The sequence below is a fragment of the Mastomys coucha genome, unplaced genomic scaffold (assembly GCF_008632895.1).
Source record: "Mastomys coucha isolate ucsf_1 unplaced genomic scaffold, UCSF_Mcou_1 pScaffold6, whole genome shotgun sequence".
Taxonomy (NCBI): Eukaryota; Metazoa; Chordata; class Mammalia; order Rodentia; family Muridae; genus Mastomys; species Mastomys coucha.
This window is the reverse complement of record NW_022196912.1, coordinates 53,944,906-53,962,978: the sequence shown is the minus strand read 5'-3', so window position 1 is coordinate 53,962,978 and position 18,073 is coordinate 53,944,906. Positions and strand designations below refer to the sequence as shown.

At 35.1% G+C, this 18,073-nt stretch overlaps 1 protein-coding gene across 6 annotated transcripts in view; it reads right to left on the bottom strand.

Annotated features, from left to right (window-relative positions):
• The window catches only part of Dgkb (diacylglycerol kinase beta), a 716,847-nt gene that overhangs the window by 274,494 nt on the left and 424,280 nt on the right, over positions 1-18,073 (bottom strand). For all 6 annotated transcript variants that reach the window (XM_031355722.1, XM_031355727.1, XM_031355725.1 and 3 more), the window contains one exon: positions 12,566-12,630. In XM_031355722.1, the coding sequence (XP_031211582.1) occupies positions 12,566-12,630 (65 nt within the window). The remainder of the gene's footprint in view (positions 1-12,565; positions 12,631-18,073) is intronic.

The following is an 18,073-nucleotide window of genomic DNA, read 5'->3' as shown; positions in this document are numbered from 1 at the left end:
GGTGTGAGAGTTTGGCCTGTGGACTCATACTGCCTGAGTTTACACTTCCCACTTTACTTACCTAATGTAGAAAATCCATCACAGACATGCCCAGAAATTCATCTCTTAAGTTGGTTATTGTATCACCAAGTTTGTAATTAATATAAACTATCATAGCTTCAACAATTGTCAACTTAATAGTTCCCTGTATGACTTTTAGGCTGTAAGTATACACCTGTAGACTTCTGATTATTCCATAATGCAAGCTCCATCCAGTCAAATGTAATGTACCCGTGGTCTTTAACAATTCCAACACTGTTAAAAATGGAAATGTATAACTTCTTCTGAGACTTGGGAAAGCTCTTAACTGAGTATCTGTCTAATAAGATAGGCCACATATTTCCAACCTGCATCTTCACAGAGTAATCAATCTTAATCCAAAAGGAAGGAAGGGAGGCACATAAAGGAAAGATCAGACCAAAATAAGATGGAAACCAATAGTGAAATCAACAAATAGCGAAACCTTAAGGTTTATTGTTCCCAGTAAGGTTTCCGAGGCTCATGATAGAATTGTCTGGACCCCAAAGGGCTTACTTAGGTAGTCCCAGATTACTGGCTTTGTTGCCTGAAGCACATGTAGACTATTTCTTGGGTTATATCAAACTGTATTTGTAACTTTCCTTGGAAGACATGTACTGCTACTCTCCTCATTGTATTTGAGATCCCACTGCAGGACAAGTTTCACTGTCATAGCTTTACATAGTAGTCTCTTGGGCCTTGACTGTAGGGACTAACCCTGCCAATCATTGCTTCTCTGGAACCATAGAGTAAGACTCTGTGATCAAATTATGTTTCATGCCTTTAGAGCTTCTTTAGGAGCTTCAAACTCTTCGATATCCCTCCCTCAAACCGGCTCCAAAGACTTAAGTACAATATAGTCAGGTTTATCAGAGCTGTGGCTCCATTCCCATTATCTGTGGTTTACAGTATTTACTTTCTACATTAATGTGACAGAGTGCCTGCCAAGAAACAATTTTAAGAAGTAAGGGTTTATTTTGATTTACTTTTCAAGGGAATACAGAACATAAGGACATGAGAGGTGGGGGGATAAGAGGGTGATACAGCTTGTCACATGGAGTCTGTAGTTAGGAAGCAGAGAGATGAAAGCTGGTACTCAACTAGATTTCTTTTTATGTAGTCTGGGAAACTACCACTTCAAATGATGTCACTTAAATTTGTATGAGACCTTGCACCTCCTTTATCCTAATCTAAAAAACTCTCTTGCAGATATGCTAATAAATTTGTCCTCAGGGCAATTGTAGATTTTGTAGTTAAGAAAACAATATCTCATTGTATAAATCAGAGACCAGATACCTTCACGATTCAATATATGAGTAAAACTATTATACCATTATACTCATTTATCATAGTGTTTCCTAACTGGTCTCTTTAGTTCATTCCAAGAAAATTATTTTAGATATAATGCATTAAAATGTGAATTAAAACACTTCTGGTGAGTTAATTCTATGAACTCAAATGAAAGGAAGTATCTGGGGGCTGGAGAGATGGCTCAGTGGTTAAGAGCCCTGGCTGCTCTTCCAGAGGTTCTGAGTTCAATTTCCAGCAAACACATAGTAGTTCATAACCAGATAATGAGATCTGATAACTTCAGCTGGTATGTCAGCAAAATAGTTACTCACATATATAAAATAAATAAATCTAAAAAAAAATAACAAAAAAGGAAGTATCTGAAATATAACCAAAACTTCTTGCATAAAAAAATTCCACATGACTTGATATTTCTTATCATTGTTCAGTAGTCTTGCTTCTGAAACTAAAAAAAAAAATTCCTGAAAATATTAGGTCCATATAACTATCATTTTAATGGAGGCAACTTTATAGTGACTAGCGAACAATTAATAAAAAGAATTCTTAAGAACAAGAATTTAAAGTACTCTAAATATAACCAGAAGAGGTGAACTATCTGTGAAATCATAACAGCTTGAAAATGATTGTAGACATTAACAGTCAAGTTATATTTATATTTTAAATACCAATATTATATAACATATGGTTTTAAATTGTATTAACATGTGTACTTCAAACGCTATTTTGCCTTGAGTTTAAATCTGAGAAGTCTTTATATATTTTCAGCTTTATTTTAAACTTTAGAAAGACAGACAGTGTGTTATATTTTAACAGTTAACTTAGATCTCTCTAGGAACTTGGAAAGAATAAGATATAAACCTTGCAAAGTACACTTTTTTAAGCACCAGCAAATTATCTTTCCAAATTATTTTGATTCATAGCATAAGAAGCATAAGTAGTGCAAATTATATATATATGTATAGATTTATTTATGTATGTATACATATATATATATATATTTCCTTAATATAATTTTAGAAAATATAATCTTCTATACAACATAAATGTATTTGAAGGTGAGCATGCTGGACTATGGAATTAATGGTAGACAACTTATTGTGACAAGAGCTTTGATCTGAAACACTTACACTAGTTTCACTTCTAAAAGCCCATTTGAAAATATGACAGTGTACTGTGGCTGGACTTGCCTCAGTGCTGAAATTCGATATCTGCCCTGTCACATTTAATTGTTTTAGGTATAATATACTTTTTCAGGAAAATATTAATAACTTAAATTTTTGTCTTAGTACTTTGAGAGTTGCCTAAATATTTGCAACTTTAAATAAAAAACATCTACAAAAGTATAGGCTTGAATGTACATATCTAATTGACTTGAAGCTGTAGAGATGGTTTCTATTATAAAGCACTTTATTAATTGTCTATTCAGATCTATATACCTAAGATTAATCTACATTTTTCAAAATTTTGATCTGTGAATTGAAGAAATCTAATGAAACTGAAATATACCAATAAAAGCTTGAAAGAACAGAACAACAATTGTTGGGCCCTATTTCGGCTCTGGTTTGGGCCTTGAGGCCAAACCTGAGACTGGCTCGAATTTTGCGACCAGTCTCAGTCACTTCTGTATTGGGGTGATTCAGCAAGACCTGTTTGGTCCTGCCTCTGCCCCTCCGTTGCTGATGTAGAGCTTTGGCATTGGTCCTGTCAGACACTCCATACTCTCTGTCACCCTTCCCTGCTTCCTGTATCATCTGATCCCACCAAAAATCCCCCTCCCTATGTTTCAAACTTATATAAGCAAGAGGCTGATGCCATAAACTTGAGTTCCTGCTTCGACCTGGAGAGACCCCGGTGAGACTGGGACTCCTCTCTCCTCTCACATGGACCTGCCGGCAAGGAGTCGGCAAACAATCATTTTTATAGTAGATATTCATAATAAAATAAATATTTTAAAAACAAAAACTAGTAAAGAAAACATCAGAGTACATGTCTTTCTTTATTGCGTTTTTTGACAGGAATCTCCTGACTCCTGTCTTCACAGATCTTTGGACTTGTCTAAAAACAATTTCCATCACTAACTCATGACTTCCTTAAAGACATGAACCTGTTTAGACACTACTGTAGAGCAGAGCACAATTAGCAAATTTGCATCTTCTTGTGTCTCTTTACATGACATTCTTTTAACAAATGATATGTTTCATAGCAGGGACATGGATGAGTCAGTAAAGATTCTCCACAACAGCATGAGAACCTGAGTTCAGATCCATGGGAAAGAGGAAGAGACGGCTATTGGTGTATGTTTCTGTAAATGCAATGCTGGGGAAAATGGAGACAGACCATCCCAGAAGCTTACTATGCAGCCAGTCTAGCCAATCAGTGATTTCCAGGTTTAGTGAGTAATACTGAAGCCTTTAAAATTAGATCTAGGTGACATTAAGGAAAAGCTAAAAACTAGAGGTGATATTCCTGAGATGGTTTTGCCATGGACTGTACAGTTAATGAAAGATTTGCTTCTGCAGGCAAGGCACAGTAGAATTTTATTTCAGGAAAGATTCCTGCTAGTTACATACTTTTCCTGTTATTATTAAATATATACAACTAAATATATAATCACTAGGTATTAGCCCATCCTTTTGAACGGATTTCTATAAAATAATGAAGAACTGAAGCTATATAGACAGATAGATAACTTCTTAATTCTTTTTTTTTCTGTTTTTTGGTTTTTCGAGACAGGATTTCTTTGTGTAGCCCTTGCTGTCCTGGAACTCACTCTGTAGACCAGGCTGGCCTCAAACTCAGAAATCCACCTGCCTCAGCCTCCCAAGTGCTAGGATTAAAGGCATGTGCCATCACTGCCCAGCAACTTCTTAGTTCTTAATAATAATCCAATGAGGATGCCTAAATTATATTAGTAATTATTAATTTCTTATATAATCAGACCACTATTAATTTTTTTTTCTGATATCAAAACTACATTGAGAACTCTGCTAGGCTTCAAGTGTCACTAGTTAATTTGTTCTGAGATAGTAAACAGACATTTACAACTTAGAGCACATTGTAAGAGGTTGTAAAACCATCAAACAAAGGTCATAAAAGAAAACTGAGAACTTACTATAGGTGCAAGGACAGAAGATAAAATATTGACTGCGTTTATCTGTACAAAACTTTACTAATAACTTAGGCACAAAAGTTATAGTTTTTAACTCTCTACGAACCTGTAGAGGTAGTGACAGATGATGAATGTTTAGCCATGTAATTACTCTTAATGAATATACATGTAATAATTTTCTGTTATAAACTTCTTATTCAGTTTATGATCTAAATTTATGTGTAAACTTGTTACCATGTGTTCATGTATCCTGAAATATGTATAAGTGTTGAAGACAAAGAATAAGAGAGAACGTTTTAGAAAGAAGTGAACTCAAGAAGAACTGAGAATAAGAGCATTGTTATATGAGAGCAGGAGGAGAGAGCAAACTTGGAGAATATAGAGAAGAATAATTTAGAAACTATGAGGCAACTTAAAAATTAAGAGAGCAATACACAGAATACAGAGGGAAAGAGAAAAGAAACAAAGTAACTACAAAGAGAACAGAAGGAACAGGCAGGCTTCTCCTTACCATGGAAGAAGTCTTTTCTTAATGACAAGGCAGGTTTCGTCTTACTAAAGAGAAAAAAGCTTTGTTCATATAGACTTGGTTTTGATTCATTTGGCAATAAAAGTGCAGAAGCTTTTTCATTCTCTATACAATAAAGAGTGGAGCTCATTTTTCTTCCAGAATGAGTGAGTTCTTTCTACACTGGGAGTTGGTCTTTTGTTCCATATACATATGTCAGTATAGATGTATGTGTTTAAGTATGTAATTATGAGATAGTATGAAAGCTGGACCCAACTAGTTTGAATGGAGTTTTATAAGTATAAATGTGTATATGAACTTATGTGAGATTAAATCCATATTTGCTCATGTAAAAGTTTTTTTCTTTCTGCTAGAATGACTCTCTTTTCCTTCTTCGATAACATTTATTTTTCTAAACGTCCCCCTAGGCTGACAAAGGAGAAGCATCAGGACAAAAGGAAAAAGGCTCTAGCAATCTTTTACTTAATCCCATGCTGTTTTATGGTGAGGTGCTAAATGCCAGAGACTACAGTTTCTGGCCTTAAAGGGACTCAGGCAGGTCAGCTACAGTAACAAAGTAACTTAGACTGAAGATTGGTAAATATTTTATTATTAAACAACAACCCTAAATATCTAGTAAGATAAAGTCTTACCACCTATGGATGCTTGTCTCTCTGTGCTTCCCCCAAAACAAAACAAAACAAAAACAAAGAAAAACAACAACAACAAAACAACAAAAATCAACCAACCAAACAAACAAAACCAACAAAACAAAAACAGCCTGGGCTGGCCCTTGACAATTATATAAGAAATAAGGTGGGGAGTGAAGAATAAAAACACTTGACCTTGACCTCTGGTCTCTACCTGTATGTGCCCACATACATGTGTACTTCTGTACTCACATGAATACACACAAACGTGCAAACACATATACCACACTAAGATACACATAAACACACACACACACACACACACCACACTACACCACACCACACCAAATAGGAAACATGAGGTACTGACTACATCTTACAGTGTTATAGTCCAATAATTAGAAGTACTGCCTATTATCCATGCCTTTAATACCAGCAGTTGTGAAGCAGAAGCAGGCAGATCTCAGTGAGTTCAAGGTCAGCATAATCTTGAGTTTTACAACAGCTAGTACTTGAAAGTGATATCGTGAAGAAAGAGATTTAGTCCCACTCTATAGAAATGTTGCCTGTTGTTGTCACCTGCTGAGTCAGAAACAGGTGGAGCATAGCCATGAACCTATAATGGATTGCTCTGTTGAAGGGATCTAGCATCAGGTTGGGAAAGAAAGAGCTCCCAGCCCCTGGTGGTAATACCTAGGCCACATGAAGTCCCTACTACCATGTATTTTATTATCCTCTCTTCCCACTTCACTAAGTGTGTCAGAAGAAAATCTGGTTACACACTGTAAGTTTACACTGCAGTCACTAGGAGCACAGATCAAGAGAGTTATATGAGACTGACTCAGATTGGGAATTAGAGGAAAGGCTTACTCAGGGGTCCAGAGATAGGCTAAACCTGAAGATTCCCAGCTTTTTTTCCTTGGCAACATTAATGAATTGAGATTTTTGTTGTTGTTGTTCAATGCCACTCAGCTACAGGATGCAGGCAGAGTGACTTCATGTATTCATTGGATGTACAGGGTTAAGGCTACATGTCCAGAAACCTGAAGGTATGACTAACATATCTAAATACATCATTTATGGCAATGGAACATCCTCATGAAATCTCTTCTTGGCATATATTTTGATTGTGTCTTTGTTTCTCTGCATTTATCATCACTGTTCTCTATATCATGAACTCTAAAAGGCCTTAGTTGAATCAAGAACCATTCAGGCTAACTCTTCTCTCCAGGTACTAGATTCTCTGTCTGTAATTCCCTTCTCTCTGTATTCACTTCCTCTGTTTATTTCAACAATTGAGATTATTTGTTCTCTACCACTAGACCAAAGGCTTACTCATCCCAGTAATCTTTTTGAATCTTTCCTTTTGCAGCTAGTCTTTCTCATTGTCAAAGATACTAAGTAAACCTCTCAGCTTCTAGAGTCTCTTTAGAACTAATCTCAGAACTGTAGCCAGTTCTGGAAGTAAGTACTGTTAACAGTTAAAAATGGTGTCATTAGAGAGCAGATCGTAGCATCAGACAGATCCCAGCTCAAATCTTAGTTTATCACTCAGTAACATAGGTTACATTCTTTTCTATATATTAGTTACTGGTCAGTAAAATGGCTCAGTGTGTCCAGAAATGAAATTCTAAACTGCCATGTTGGATTGTCAGAATGGAAAGAATGCCTTAAACACTTAGTAAAGAGCAAGACCATGAATGTCCTTTCTTTTCTGGTCTTTGGTAATTAAACTTTCCACATCAGAAGAGAAACTATAGAGGCCTAACACCCTAATATCTAAGGCTAATATCTTCTCTTCATTTCATTACATGTTGTGTAAAATGCACATACAAAAGCAAGAGCTAAATACTGATGTTTGTTTGGGATACACAAATCTTATGCAGTGAAAAAAAATAAAAGACAGCTGGGAGGTAAAGGAAGCATTACAAATGACACATTTCCAGAGTGAGAATGACTTCATAAGAAGCTGGGGAAGGGCATCCACTGGCTACGTAGAAAATTTCCTCTTGATTGTGAAGTTATGTAGTAATGTGAAAATGGACGTTTTTGTTTGTTTGTTTGTTCATTCATTTGTTTGTTTTTGTTTTTGGCATGTTTCTTTGTTATTTCCCATTGGTAAATTTATTCTTCCTAAGTAGCAACCCTCATCGACTCCCACTTCCTAGCAGCTATTACTGAGCAAGATTCCATGCTCTCTGATGCAACACTGAATCTAAACCTGAGTGTTATGGGAGGAAAAGGAAGCTGAGCACATGATAAATAAACTCCAGAGAAAATCTAATGTGGTATGCATGATGGGCCAAATAAAGTTCAATATCTTTTTTTCTCATTTACCAATTGAGAAAACAAGTAATAGTGATCCAAATATGTCCTCTGCTTACATGGTTAGCAAGTGGCAAGGTTTAAATTTAAACACTGTATAGTTTGTAGATACTGAGCAAGAATAAGATGAAAAACATGAATTCAAATAGTGCACAAATATTGCTAAAGTATTCTAGATTAAGAGAGTTTAAAGCTAGGAGTGATGTGAAACACACCTCTTTTTTTCCCCCATAATATGAACTAGAATTCTTTTTTAAAAATTGCTGATTTTATTTATTTACATTCTGCATGCTGGCCTATTTCCCATCCACCATCCCCACCTCCCCCATTCTCACATTCCCTTACGCAGGGGCATTGAGCCTCCATAGGAACAAGGCCCTCTTCTGCTACATATGCAGCTGGAGCCATGAGTCCCTCCATGTCTTGTTTTGGTTGTTGGTATTTATCCCTGGAAGCTCTGGGGGTTGGGGGGTCTGGTTGGTTGGTATTGTTGTTCTTCCTATTCTCAAACAAAATACTCAGTCTCTGCTCCTTTTTCTCTTCTGGGAAGAAGTTTCCTAAGTTTCCAGAAAGGTGAGAGCATTCAAGCAGTGCTTGCAGCTCTGTGAGGGCTTTAAATTGGTTCTAAATCTTCATTTGGTTTCAACCATGCCTCTCAATTAATTTTGTCTGTAACAAAATTAATTCTACTAAAGTGAAGAGTTGGATAAAAACCAGAAGGATTCAGGTAGAGAAGCGAAAGTTAAATGAGGAGTGAAGAAAATGCAAACCAATTTCTAAAGTGATTTTCTGGTTTGTGCTGTCACAACGGATGACTAATAGGTCACCTTTCCCTACATCTTCAATAGCACCTTTTTCCTTTGTTTTCTTGATAATATCCATACTTACTAGAGGACAGAATTAGAGATATGAGCTAGCCTCATTGTTTTTTGGGTGTGTGGAAGTCCAGTCTTCCAGTAACTTTTTCTAAAAACTCCTTTATCCAGTAGACTTTTCAGATTCTTTTGTGAAGCATTAGGAGGCTATAACTATCTTTGCCCTGCCCTGTCCTGCCCTTCATTTCTATTCTTTTCCTTCCTTCCTTCCTTCCTTCCTTCCTTCCTTCCTTCCTTCCTTCCTTCCTTCTTTCCTTCCTTTCTCCGTGTCTCTCTCTTGCTTGCTTGTTTTCAGTTTGTCCTCTATTTTATATTTTTGAATACACCTTTTATTTTTGGTGATGGCTTTGTATTTATTTATTGATTGATTGACTGATTTGTTATCTTATTTATTTACATCTCAAATGCTATCCCTCTTCCCAGTTTCCCCACCACAAACCCTCTACCCCATCTCCTGCCTCACCCCCCTGCTTCTGTGAGATTTCTTCCTACTACGGCCACACCTCCTCAGCATTCACTTACATTGGGGCATCAAGCCTCCACAGGACCAAGGGCCTCCTCTCCCATTGATGCCAGGTAAGGCAATCCTCTGCTACATGTGCAGCTGGAGTCACGGGTCCCTCTAATGTGTACACTTTGGTTAGTGGTTTAGTCCCTGGGAGCTTTGAGTTGTCTGCGTGGTTGATATTGTTGGTCTTCCTATGGGGTTGCAAACCCCTTCATATCATTCAGTCCTGCTCCTAACTCCTCCATTGGGATTCCCAAGCTCAGTCACATGGTCAAACATCCGCACCTGGTTTGGTCAGGGTCGGACAGAGCCTCTCAGGGAACAGCTGTATCAGGCTCCTTTCAGTAAGTGCTTTTTGGCATCAGCAATAGTGTCTGGGTTTGGTATCTGAAAATAGGATGGATCCTTATGTGGGGCAGTGTCTGGATGGCCTTTCCTTTAGTGTCTGCTCTACTCTTTGTCCCTGTATTTCCTTTAGACAGGAGCAATTCAGGGTATTATTTTTGAGATGGGTTGGTAGCACAGTCCTTTAACCAGGGTCCTTGCCTAACCTCTGGATATGGTCTCTACAGGTCTTCTCTCCCTTTTGTTGGGCAGTTCAACCAATCAAATCCCTGCTGGGTCCTGGAAGTCTCTTCCTTTCCCGGCATCTGAGACTTTCTAGTGGCTAGTCCCCAGTTCCCCATCCCCACTGCTACACACCTCCATTCAATTTTCTGACCCTCTGTACATCTCTTCTGTCTCTTCCAACACCTGATCCTGTCCCCCTTTTCTCTCCCCCTTCTCTCCCTCCCTCCTGCTACCTCCTGGGATCTGAGATTATTTTGTTTCCCCTTCTAAGTAGGACTAAAGCTGAGGACTCAGCTATACCACTCTGGGGCATATACCCAAAAGACGTCTCAATACATAATAAGGACACATGCCCTACAATCTTCATAGCAGTCTTGTTTATAGTAACCAGAAGCTGGAAATAGCCCAGATGTCCCTCAACAGAGGAATGGATACAGAAAATGTGGTACATTTACATAATGAAGTACTACCCAGCTATTAAAAACAATGACTTCATGAAATTCACAGGCAAATGCATGCAATTAGAAAATATCATCCTGAGTGGGGTAACCAAATCACAAAAGACCACACATGGAATGTACTCACTGATAAGTGGATATTAGGCAAAAGCTCAGAATACCCATGATACAACACACAGATCATATGAAGCAAGGAAGAATAAGACCAAAGTATGGTGATAGCTTTGTAACTTTAGTTTTGTAGTACAGTTTGAGATCAAGTACCATGGTGCCTTCATCATTGCTGGGTTTTTCCCCTAGGGTTATTTTGGCAGTTTAATAATTCTGTACTGCAATATGGAACGGGGGATGAACTTCTGCATCCTAGTTTCTGCAAAGAAGGTCATTGCAATTTTGATGGAGATTGCATTTAGTCTGTAGATTGTTTTCCTACTATAGATACTTTTAAATTACTGACTTTTTCCAATCCATGGGCATATGAGGTCTATTCACCATCTAGTGTTTCACATTTTCTTTCTCTGGTGTTTAGAGAATATTTGTATCATTAGGCAGAGTTTTCCCCTCCTCTTAGGGATTTGTGTATTTATTTTGAAGTTAATATGAATGTGATTTTCCCCCTCTCCATTCCTTTTTTTTAGCCAGCTTATTGTTGCTATGTAAAAAACTTTGGCTTTCTGTATGTTGACTTTGTGTTGTGGTAAGTTATTAGGCTTGAGAGTTTTCTGATGATATTGTTGTGATCTTTTAAAAGCTTAAATTCAAATTTTTTAAAAAATTAGAAGGAATGAATAAATTCTCAGACACATGTGACTTACCAAAATTGTATCAAGGATCTATAAATACTGGAAGATATCTACAATCAGCAATGAGATTGAAGCAGGAATAAGTTTTCTCAGAAAGAACACCCTAAGGCCATATGGAACCATAGCAGAATTCTTCTAAAACTTAAAGAGGTACTCATATCAATAGGCCTTAAACTATTCCTTCAAATGTGGAGGAAATACTACCAACCTCATTTAAGAAGTTAGTATTTCCCTAGAACCAAAACAAAATAAGCATGTAAGTACAAAAATAAAAGAAAACAATAGGAAATTTTATAACTTTTTGATAGTAGATAGAAGAAACACCTTGCTATAAGCTCGTAAATTATTATTTGTAGTATAAGAAACTGCTCAAGGAAACACATGAATGGGTATTAGAATTATTTGTTTTACCACATATTTAAATGAACATAATAACAATTAGATAGGACATGAATAATTATGAGACTGTTTATTAAGATTATTCAATACATAGTACTCTCAAGTCTACAGTTTAAGAATACTTAATTTTTAAAATATTTTTATAGCATTTATTTTATAAACTTGTTTACATACAAGAAAATTATGTCATCTCCTTGTATATTATGAAATTAGCACAGACACATGAACTTAAAGGATTATTTACCAAATTACATGTATTTATGGACAAATATCTGCTTATCCAATACAGAGAATGCTAATATATAAAGCAATAAAATGTCTACACACCTATACAGATTATTAGTTTTACACCTTAAGGAATACTGAGTGAGTAGGAGTGCAACCAAAACTGAATGTGATTCACTACCTTTGTCCCATCTTTCTAGGGTAGAGGCCAGATTGCTCCCAAATAATAACAGCTAAAGTGCCAAGCTTATCCTGTTTCCCAGAGTAAGGACAAATGTCACTGTGTACAATTTAAAGCAGAAATATTTTCCTATTGATATTATTGGAAAGGCAATTTTTACTGGCATTTACTTGAAGCTAAAATGGGATGGTGACCCAAAGGATAGATGTTTGAGACACCTACGAAATTAAGAACACTGAAAATGACCAAATCAAAGCTCCATGTGGCCCTTGGAATAAAGGGTGATCAGCATTCACATGCTGTAAAGGCTTATATTGTGTTATTAACTTCCAGCATATACTTGAAGTATTTAATTTAAAACAAGTGAAATTGAAATAGACATGATATTCACTGCACCCTGCATTATAGCCCCATTAAAACCAAAGAAGAAAAACTGATTCATTTATACTTTCATCTTAATGTGAACATATATTCTGAACGTCATTCAGTACTTACATAGGAAGGGTCTAATGTACATAGTGATCTTCTGTAATGACATAGTTATTCATAGCAATCATAATTAAAAATCCATCATTTGTTGCCTTACCGGCTGTTGAATTTCTCTGGGTGCTTTTCTCTCATGATGTGGAATCTGTGTGCAATGGAAGCATCCTAAAAGAAGAAAGAGAGGAGTGATATTTGTGATTTTATGTCTTACAGAAATATATATTAATCAACAAGATTATATATCGATTCATTCTTTAAAATATTATTGACAGCTGGGCTGTGGTGGCGCACACCTTTAATCCCAGCACTTGGGAGGCAGAGGTAGGAGGATTTCTGAGTTTGAGGCCAGCCTGGTCTACAGAGTGAGTCTAGGACAGCCAGGGCTCCACAGAGAAACCCTGTCTCGAAAAACAAAACAACAAAAAAAATATGTATTATTGACAAGAAGATGTTCTGAAATTAGATGTAATTTTAGGAGTGTATGACTACATAATCATGCCAAAACTTTTCAGTTGTCATATTTATTTAAGAAATTGATTTCTATTTAAATTAAGTATCTTTTAATTCCTGATTTCAGTCCCATGCTTAGATTCTGCTTAAAGAAATATATTTTGTTATAGTCAAAGAGTAGTTGAACATATTCCTAAATAAGAATAAAAAGGATGGTTTAAGTAGAAAAATTATCACATTGAGACATTCTTGCTCCTTTGAAGTTGATTGTGGATAAAAGGACAATGAAAGTCTGGATATCTAAGAAACAGTGTTATCATTGCTTTCAGACTTTGCTCAGTATGCGTTAATGTGTAGTTACTAACTGTTCCTAACATGCACAGCTTTCTGACCCATCTCCTTTAATGGAGAGTGAGGGTCACAAAGACTTGGTGATAAATATCAACTCTTCTCTCAGATGCTGAATAAAATGATTCTGAAGCCGATTGGGTGCCACTTTCTTTTTTGGTAGTCCAACCAGAGTTTCTCTTTAATAGAGAAATCAAACTGAATGTGTGATACTGGTGGAGAGCTGTGACTCAAGCTTTTGGAGCATAGACTATTGAATCCAATATCAGGCAGCCTTATTATTTCAACTGAGGAGATATTTTCCCATTTTCAGCTACACATAATTAATCACTCCAAAGAGAAACTAATATATTTACCAATCATTAATAGACAAGTGCTTTTGTGATTGAATGATAAGTTTGCTTCACACTGAAGACAAAAGGAAAAATAAAACTAACTCAAAAGAAGTAAAGAACTTGTGGATTTGAATGAATCTTGAAAACACTAATCAAGGATTAAGAGTCTAATGAATGAAATGAAAAGGCTAATGTGTTAGCTCATACATAACAAAGCACGAGGACTAACAAGAGGGACCAAGAGCTGCAGATGGCAAAGAGGCTCTCTTTGCAAGACTGAGCAAGCTGCAGCTATTTATATACATTTTACACACTGTCAATTGTCAAGTAATTGAGTTATTTTCCAAGAAAAAGGACACGACTGTATAGATAGAATAACATAGAAACAACACATAATAAAATTTACTCATAACATTCTCCACGAGTTGATGTTTCTAACAAGCAATTTTGAAACAAAAATAAAACATGGTCAATATACTTCACTTTTGTCATTTAATTGCTTGTATATTTTATAACAATTACTATAAATACTCACTAAGAAGTCAATGTAACACTGAGATTATGTATTTTTCTTATAGTGCTGTACAATTACCCAGAAATTTAAAGCAAGCTATTAGTGGTATACATGTTCCTTAATCTGTAAATTTTTTTTAAAAGCATCAATCTTAAATTTATTTCTACTAAGACAATATGAACTTAGAGTACCAGCCAACTGTGTAAATCCAGCAAGCAGTTACACAAAAGCAAAAGAAAGAGACTCAATGCCTAAGGGAGTGAAGAGCCAATACTTCATGTCCATTTGGAGAATATCATTGAATTATTTTTACGTGAATTACTTGTTTCTTCCAGTTATAGTCCACTTAGGATAATTTCCTTTAAAGTATATACTTTTGCAATACAATTCTTTTCCTGGAAATTCAAGATAAGCTAGGAAGAGAAAGAGAAATGAGAAGAAATGGAAACCAAAGAATATTTAAACAGATAGGAATATATTTGAGGAAACTCCTTATGTAGAGCATTACCATGCTCACTAGCTAGTGATAAACTTAGTATTGTTTCTATCTCTTAATTAAGATCCTCAGAAAATTATAAAGGAGAGGTAAATAAAGCCAGGGTGCAACACTGGCAAGCTTTTGCCCTTTCAATGGATTCCATTGCAAAGAGAGCTGGCCTTGTGAGTGCAGAATTGACACTGGACAATGACAGCAGGTGTTCATTTGGAGGAGAATTCATACCAAATTTGTTAGAGACCCTGTCCCTCTGGCGCTATCCCAAGGGGCATGAAGAAATACTGCCAGCTGTTGCCAACTTGCTTAACAGCCATTGTTTTAGAGATTCTCTAATGAGAGATCACATAAGAAAATTCAAACAGGGCATTTTAAATTTACCCCTTCTACCTCTATGTAATGCCATTCTTAGGGAACATAAAACAAAATTAGCTTAATGTCTACTTCCTAGCATACAAAAAATGAATCCAGATCAGGTTTTGAGTTCTAGGCCACGTGCCTTTCAACAAATTGGTTTTTCACCTAGAGTTAAAGCTTCCTTATGTTTAAAGAAAATATATCCACATTGTTATGATGGAGATTAAACACAGTGATTCCATACAAAATAATTTATTTACAAAGGAAGCTCAGGTGGTTCATGAACATACTACAATGCCCTGAAAGTAAATTGGATGCTAAAGCATGCTTAGTTTTGCATAATTTTTAAATATATATTTTGTCCTTTAAGTTGTTTTTATATCCTTAACATAAGAGTTTTATTTTATATGAATTGAATTTAAGTAGTAAAATGAAATATATCAACTCTGCTTAAGCAAAATAAATTTAAATTTCACAGTTTTATTTAAACAGTAGTTTCTGTGTGATTTTGGATAGATATAATTATATATATGTAAGTGTATATAAAGTGAAAGAATTGCTCTTTGTGAAAGAATCAGCTTCTAGTCATATTTATCTTAACTATTCTTTCCTTTACATTCTTCTACAATATTAATTCTGTTCTTATGTTGTCACTACTGTTAAAAAAATTACTCTAATTTAGCAAGTGCTTTGTATAAGATGATGGCAAATTATTATTACCATTTCATTATTTTTAATATTCTAATTTACCATAATTTTGTCAGTACAATGAAATTGGTCATATCCATGTCAGTCTCTGTTACCATGTTACAGAACAAAGTGACAGTTATATGTAAGATAAGAACTATATGTAACTTAAATCCTGACATTTCATCATCTCCCTAAATCAGCCCTACCTATGATAGGCCCTTTGGGAAAGTGATCACTATAAACTGAGAGAGGAACATGTTATTACGATTTCACTAAAACTAAAGTTTTTCTTGAGTTCAAATACTTGCATCATTGAAATTGGTAAGAAAAAATCACTTTGTAAGGATGATTAAGGAAAATTGTATATGATATGTCAAATACTGGAATATGTAACATTGATACTCAAGTCTATAGGTAAAATGTCAGGGGATGGTTTTCAGACATAGCAGAGGTAATAATATAGAGCTTGTGACCCTGAGAGGAAAAATATTCCCTCCAAAACAACTTTTGATGAAGATACCCAAGAACAATAGAACATTAAATTTAACTTCCATATTTTGAATCTCCTGCTGGTAATTTGTTTGGTTACTTCAACTAGGAACACAAAAACAAGGAAACTATTAAGTCTTCTGTGTTGGCTTGAAAGAGAATGGCCCCCAGAGGCTCATAGAGTTCAATATTGGTCCCCAGCTGATGGAACTGCCTGGAAACGATTAGGTAGTATGGCTATGTTTTACAAGCTGTTTTACTAGAGGTAAGCTTTGAGATTTAAAATATCCATTACATTCACAGTTATCTACCTTTGCCTTGCGGCTGTGTCTCAAGATATAAGCTCTCAGCTATTGCCTCAGCACCATGCCTTGTTTGCCTACGGCCCTGATTCCTGACATGATGATTGTGGGCCCACACTGTGAAACTGTAAGTATTAATACACTTATTTTGCTATATCTTGACTAGTTCATGGTGTCTTATCACAGAAATTTAAAAGTCACTAAGATTTACACTATAGAGGACACTTCCCTCAGGTCAGCAGCAAGATGAAGAAAGGCAGAGAGATATAGAGATGAAAAGACAAAACCTGGAGTAGAAGAATGGTAGCTCAAACCATATAGAAAAGAAATCTGTGTGTGTTTACACAAGCATCAGCATAAGACTATGAGAACAAAATGACTGTGATATTAAGACAGTGAGTGTAGTGTAATTAAGCATAAATTAATTATATACATATATACTTATATATGTATATATAATACTTTAAATGAGTATCATAAGAAATTGATACTCATTTAAATAAATATATATTTATACATATTTATATACATATTTATAAACATATTTATATGTATCTTATATATAAATGTATATATAAGATACATATAAATATTATACATATACTATATATATATACATATATAATACATAATATTTATAGAGGATATACACATATATGCATATGTGCATATTATACATATAGTATATATTATGCTATATATGTAATAAACAGTATATGACATATAGAATATTCATTATATATAGTATATACATAATACTTTAAAGGAGTGCTATAAAATAGTTACTGCATAGAATCTGAAAGTTTTCCTAACTGAGAAAAAAACCCTGAAAATATATTAATATTTGAGAAAACCACAATTACTTTGAGTTTCAACTATACAATAGAAAACCTACAATTATAAACATGTATTAGAATATGAATATTTATTTTATATTTTAAATAATTTTATTATAACTCCTCTTATTTACATATATTTCACACAGAAAAGCTTGTGAAAATGGGATGACTGAGTTAGTATTTCAGAAGATAATCCTTGTCCTTAGTAAAGCTAGAGATGACTGCCAAGGAAAGACCATGAATACTGAGTTTCACTCTTGCTCCATCTTGTACAGAGTATACAGTATTAGAACTGTCAGAAATGTCTAGAACAATTTCTTCACATATCTAACAAGTTTTGGGGGTAAATTATATTAGGAGAAATCATTTATCTATAACTATAATTACAATTGTGTGCCTTCTATGATGAAAGAGCTTTATAACATACAAATTTTCTAATTTTAGTATTATAAAAGTTGATATAAAACAACAATCAGTTTAACAGTCTTATGTAGATGCTTGTCTACAGCAATACTGAAAATACATACATTTTTCTCAATATAAATTTTAAATAACTCCAAACATATTAACTGTATATTTCAAAATAATATATCACTACTAGCATTTTCTTAAATGAACATACATGTACAAAGTCTTTTTGTTTGTTTGTTTGTTTTTTATTTAGTAGAGCTTAAAATCTTGGCTCTTACTGTGGTACAAGCTTAAAATAAGAACAATTTTTAGGGATCCCCTGTTGTCTCTCGGGTGAGGTTCTGAGTCTGGAGCACCCAGCCCGGAGGCGCCTTAGCCCA